General features: G+C 45.5%; 1 protein-coding gene across 1 annotated transcript; it reads left to right on the forward strand.

The window, feature by feature from the left end:
• Window positions 1-1,559: 1,559 nt before the first annotated feature.
• LOC109470719 (alkaline phosphatase-like) lies at window positions 1,560-5,921 on the forward strand. Its single transcript, XM_019769781.1, has 10 exons — window positions 1,560-1,712; window positions 1,945-2,094; window positions 2,342-2,516; window positions 2,714-2,889; window positions 3,196-3,394; window positions 3,929-4,069; window positions 4,372-4,454; window positions 4,636-4,747; window positions 5,101-5,244; window positions 5,626-5,921. Exons 1-10 carry the CDS (start codon window positions 1,656-1,658, stop codon window positions 5,901-5,903), a joined length of 1,515 nt encoding a protein of 504 aa, XP_019625340.1. The 5' UTR covers window positions 1,560-1,655; the 3' UTR covers window positions 5,904-5,921.
• Window positions 5,922-6,251: the final 330 nt, after the last annotated feature.

Raw genomic sequence — 6,251 nt, forward strand, 5'->3', positions numbered from 1 at the left:
ACTAAAAGACATGCATACATTCTGGGCTAGGCCAGGTTAAGCCAGCGTTGTTTACAAATGGCGTGACGGTCTGTCTGTTGTACATTAACCACGGGCCAACAGAGGTGCGCCGTTTGGCGGTGATCCAAAAGTAATTAGTGACAAGGTGATGCGAGGTCACTGTTAGAGAGTCAATCGAAGATGAACTCTTGTTAAGTCAGCCTGACCTAACTCTAAATCTAGCGTCTGTATAACATCATCCACTACTTAGGAAACGTCAGATAGAAACAACTTGTAAACAAAATTTAAAGTTTCTCACCTACCGTCTATTCATTCTGTTACCCCAGTACTTGCCTTATGTTCTTGTGATGTTTGATAGGAGTTGGGAAGTTCTGCCTAGAAACGTTGGAACTTTTTTATGACTGATTGGGCCCTTGACATCTGATCAAAGGTTGGATTGTGCGTAAACAGCACCTACATTTATGGCTGTGAAGATGACTGGAGCTACATGTCGAGCCGCTCTGGTGGCCTGTTCCGTACTGGCTGTTCTCCTACAAGGGACGTTAGGTAAGATTCCATCTTCAAAAGCACGTCTTACCACGTTATACTAGTACTACAGTGGTAAAATAATGTACAGCGCGACGAATTCGAAGTACTAGTATGTGCACGTATACAGGCAGCAAGAGACGATACACACGACCGCCATACGAAGTCAAGGCACGACGAGAACACACCGAAACAAAACACATCAAACCACGATCCACACACTCCAGTGCAGAGCCAGATGAAAACAGATCAGTATATTCATGAAATTCACAACTGAATTCACAGATCGTTCCCTGTAGCTTCTTAATCTTTGGGTTGTTTCCAGGCAACAGTACGATGTTTAATCAAAAGTAATAATTGGCACCTTGCGCTCGAGGGTGCACATGACAAGCTAGAGAGTCAATAATATAAAGCTCGAGTACAATATTAGTGTAGTACTCAGCTCAACACAGCGAGACACAAAAATGCAGTCACGTAATACTTTACGCAGTACTTTACTTAGTAATACATAGACATACATTACACTGTACAAAACTACAAATCATAACAGGCTTCGACAAGGAAGATTTTGAATGTTTGGTATTTCATTTGTATCATATCTTCCGTAAATGATAAGAAATATATTTTCACAACGTTTTCATCCTTAAAGGCATCCAATGTGATTTCAGGGCAGCAAAACTGGAAATATTCCGAATAAGGCAATCTTTGTTATATTGGCACAAACTGCTTCACATTACCATATTTGAGTCAGCATTTCATACTTTGGGCATTTAAAGCAGCAGAATCAAGCCCCAATATGAGTCCTTTATTTTTTGGGTGGGCCCGGTACCCTTCCAGTGACCATTTTCCGTCAGAATTTCTGGAACTTTTACTCCATGACGGCCAATTATATATACATTGGGACAGTGTGGGTTAAACTCACTATGTACATAAATGACTAGAATATTGGCTTTGCAAAATCGGGTTTCCTAGCCCTAAAAAACTGCATTGGATGGCTTTAACCTCATATACGTGTAACGTACGGTTGCCTAGGTTCTCCGGAAGCGCCAGCCCACACTGGCCGGGCACGGCACACCAGGGACTATGGTAACGCGCCGGAGGCTGAGGAGAACCCGGAGTTTTGGAACAAGATGGCGGAGAGAGACATCCAGGACGCCTTACGGATTCAACGGAGCCACAACACGAATGTAGGCATTCAAAGACTTGACCAAAATCTTACCGGTTCTACCTTCACTGTGTCCAAATAATTCTAGCATTCTTACTCACGCTTATTACAGATAGACAACGTAACAAGCGTGATACCCAATTGTGATGCTTTTTGTATTCCTTTAACACCTTGCACTTTTTCGTTGATTTTTCACGATTCCTTTGTACTATTCTGTAAAGCTTTAACCTTTTGTGTCTATCAAAACCAAACAGATAGCGAAGAACGTGGTGATGTTCCTAGGCGACGGGATGGGCCAGGTCACTGTGACGTCAGCACGGATCCTGAAGGGACAAAAGGCGGGAAACCCTGGAGAGGAGACCGTGTTGGCCATGGACTCACTGCCGCACGTGGCGCATGTCAAGGTAACCATGTCATAGAACAGGAAACAAATTGGCTGTCCAAGAAACTCTTTTGGACAGGCTGGTTTCCCGCGAATTTCTTCCCGATCAACGCTTTTCTGGGCTCTCTAAGTCAAGGGTCAGTCAAGTTGTTTTTCTTAACATGTTTTTCTTAACATGTTGATAACATGTAATTCAGCCTTCGGGCTGTGAAATGTTTCAAATAAAACCCATATTATTATTATTATCATTATTATTACTTATCTTCCAGACGTACAACATCGACGCGCAGACGCCTGACTCTGGCGCGACCGGCACTGCGTTCCTGGGCGGGGTAAAGGCGCGGTTCGCGACGATCGGCGTGGACGGCAGGGCCCGCCTGGAGGACTGTAACTCTACCCGCGGCACGGAGGTCCGGTCTGCGCTAGTCTGGGCGGAAATGGCAGGTGGGCTTCTCAGCAATTTGTCTCCTCACAAACGTTCCAACAAACCTTGGATCTGAGCTGATTGTGCAAGATCATTCGCTCAACATATGCAACTGCCATCTACTAGATTAAGTACGTAGTCCAACTAGAAACCCATGGTCTGAAATTGCTCACAGTGTACTAGGTCCAGTGCCTCTGATTATGTACATATCTCCCAGGTAAGTCCACGGGAATCGTGACGACCACCCGCATGACCCACGCCACCCCGGCGGCGGCCTACGCTCATACCGCTTCCCGCGACTGGGAGGCGGACAGCGTTATGTCGCCTGAAGCTGTCCGGGACGGTTGTAAGGACATCGCTGCACAACTGGTGGACGACAATCCCGGCATAGAGGTACCGTCATGTAGTACAGTCATCGTACCTGTGGTTCGAATTTGAGTTATATTAGAGTTATATTTGACAGACGCCAGCCAACCACCGGCCAACCATGGCCCGTCCACACCCGGAAACATTTTGAAACATTCGGCTGCCGCAGTCCAAGAATGGCCGACATCGCCAAGCCACAGCCGACCTTTCTTCCGACCTACTCCCAACCATTTATGGAATGAGATCGGCAGTGTTCGGGAGGCCGTGTTTGGCTCTGTATAACAGGGGTTTTAGGTTGCTAGTAGCAAAAACCGATGGGATCATTCCTTGCAGGTGATTCTAGGAGGCGGTCGAGTGATGTTCCACGCCGGTGCCGACCCGGAGTACCCTGCCGACCCCGGGTCTAACGGCGTGCGGAGTGACGGCAGGGACCTGGTGCAGGCCTGGCTGGACGGGAAGACGGCAGCGCGGTACGTCTGGAACGGGACGGACTTCAGAACCGTCAATCCACAAACAACTGACTATCTGATGGGTGGGTTGTGATTATGTGTATCGAAGGAATACATATTATTTTTGCTCAGTTTCTTCCTGTTCTTCTCCAAACCAATAAGGTCAATGACCTGAACCAGACGTCTATCACCATGGTAACTAGTATCGGGTTACATCATGTTGCAATTTTATAGCAGGAGGGATTTAGGCTCCTGTCTGACCATATATGTGAATGCATGTGTTTGAATTAACAGTAAGAATTAACAGAGCAGCCATATGCGAAGGTAAACATGATGCTTTGCAAATGTTGCTTTCTAGTCACGGCGTAACTTTGCATCATAATCTCCAAGCAGATCCTACGGTGGCAAGGCTGCATGCATCCTTGCCACTGCATGATCTGCTTGGAGATTGGACTATCAAGGTATTTTGTTCTTACCATGCTTTTGACAGTGCCAAATAAATTTTGTAAATGAATAGTAATAGTAAAGTCTAAAGACCTCCTTGTAGTCCATTTCTGTGTCTTGTTGTCAGAGTAAGCAACACGGCATCAAAGGTATTGTGAATTCTTTTTGTCCAGGTCTTTTTGAGGCGTCTCATATGAAATACATGACGGACAGAAATGACTCTGCAACAGAAGAGCCCACCCTAGCGGAAATGACGAGAAAGGCCATCCAGATACTGCAGAAGAACGCAAACGGCTTCTTCTTGCTTGTCGAAGGTATTTTTTCCAGAACACCTGTCATCCACAAAGATGCTATAAACTTGCTATTTTATGAGACAAGTTGATACAATATAAATGGAAACAATATATTCGGTCCATCGAGAAATAGAAATGAACTTAAAGTGGCAATATAAAACGCAAAAAAGTTTTTGCATCTCGGTTTGAGTTTGGGTTTAACGTTACTATACACTAGAGAACTTCACTACCAGGGCGTACATGGTTGCCGTCTTACCACAATCAAGCTGGGATTTACATTCTAATTGTCATAAACGTTGATAATTTCTTGCCTTTTGTACTAGGCGGTAGGATAGACCACGGACATCACGCGGGAAAAGCAGTCAAGGCTCTCAACGAAGCTGTGGCATTTGACGACGCCATACAGGTACAGTACGAAGTTTATGGTCATTATTGCCGTATTTCGGTAGGACGCCACAGGTTGCTGATCGCCAGAGATCCGCTGAACCGAAAGGAGAGTCTCAAAGCTAGCTAGCTGATTCCTTCAACTTCAACTACTTTTATTTTCTTATGGTGGTTTATGTCATTACTGTCGTTTGACGCCACAGGTCGCTAAAGACATGCTGAACCTGGATGAGACTCTCATCGTGGTAACGGCTGACCACGCCCACACCGTCAGTCTGGGGGGCTGGGACACCTCCAGAGGCAACGACATATTTGGTAAGTCTCAAAATTCTTTGATTTTGCTTTGTTCGCTACCTTCGCCAAGTCGCCAAGAAGGTTATGTTTTCAGACGCGTTCGTGTGTGTGTGTGTGTGTGTCTGTCTGTGTGTGTGTGTGTGTGTGTGTGTGTGTGTGTGTGTGTGTGTGTGTGTGTGTGTGTGTGTGTGTGTGTGTGTGTGTGTGTGTGTGTGTGTGTGTATGCTTTGGTGAACGCAAAGGACAAGCCCAATTAGTTGCTGCAATGTTTCTTACAGACGATAGGGGGAGTGCTGATTTCTCAAGATGATCGACGTCTTTAATTCTTTGTAAAGCAACATTTATTTTCACTTATTACTCTGTTAATGTTGCAGGCAAGTTGGATCCGGATTTTTACCTGGAAAGCCAGAACGCTTACGCGGTTGTTGACCGCAAACCGTACACGGCACTTCAGTACGGTACCGGTCCCGGACACAACATCTCCCATGCTCGCCAGGACATCACCAACGTGAATACAGGTACGAGATCATTCGTTGACAGCCAAACGCGTTCCCTTTTTTGTTAGTTAACTACCACTCTATCGTAACCAGTATATCAACAAAAGCACTATAAATGTCTATACCTCCCTCTCTATATCCCTAATTAAAACGATAAAACCTAAAAGAAAAGTATTGGACAACAACTATTGTGATAGATGATACACGCTCAGCTGACTATTCCTGTGTAAATGTCCTTTGTCTGACACCACTCAGCATAGTATCATGAGAGGTAAACCACCCATGGCTAAAACTTTACACGGAGGCTTGGCTATCCCAATAGCACTATCAGCCAATAGAAAACGATAGACGGCATGCTGCACCTAGGTAGACCAGATTGTGACTGTTTCACTGTGTCCCCAGGCGACCCTAACTACCTCCAGCAGACCGCCGTGCCCATGGTGTCGGAGAGTCACGGCGCGGAGGACGTCGCCATCTTTGCCGCCGGCCCCATGGCTCAGCTGTTCCACGGCGTGCACGAGCAGAACTACATCGCGCACGTCATGAAGTACGCCGCCTGTCTGGGGGAGTACGCAGACGACTGCGATCGGGAGGAGCGGGCAGCGTCTGGATCCGCTAGGGGGCGCTTCAGCATTGCTGCTGTGTTCTTGTCCGTCTTCTTACAGCTTGCGTGGTTCTAAGTGTACCAATAACGTAGTATTGCGAAATAAATCTTATAGTATACAAAACAAGCTATCTTTTTGTCCTCTACGAGTCGATTTCTGATAATTAAGCTGAGTTCCGACTGAAGGTCGGTTATACCGGCTATACCAATACAGATACAGATTAGGACTTCGATATGTATGAAAGAGATCCCATTTATGGTAAAAAATCCTATTAACTTTTAACTTCTCATCATATAGAAAACGTCAATAAATTCGGCGTCCTAAATTCACACAGAAAGCTCGTACATGCCTTGATCTTCGTAATAAGTTCACTTTTACTGTATTGAAATAGATATTCTATATGGATTTTGGAATTTTCTTTCC

Source organism: Branchiostoma belcheri, unplaced genomic scaffold (assembly GCF_001625305.1).
Source record: "Branchiostoma belcheri isolate BF01 breed outbred unplaced genomic scaffold, Haploidv18h27 scaffold23, whole genome shotgun sequence".
In the NCBI taxonomy this organism is placed as follows: Eukaryota; Metazoa; Chordata; class Leptocardii; order Amphioxiformes; family Branchiostomatidae; genus Branchiostoma; species Branchiostoma belcheri.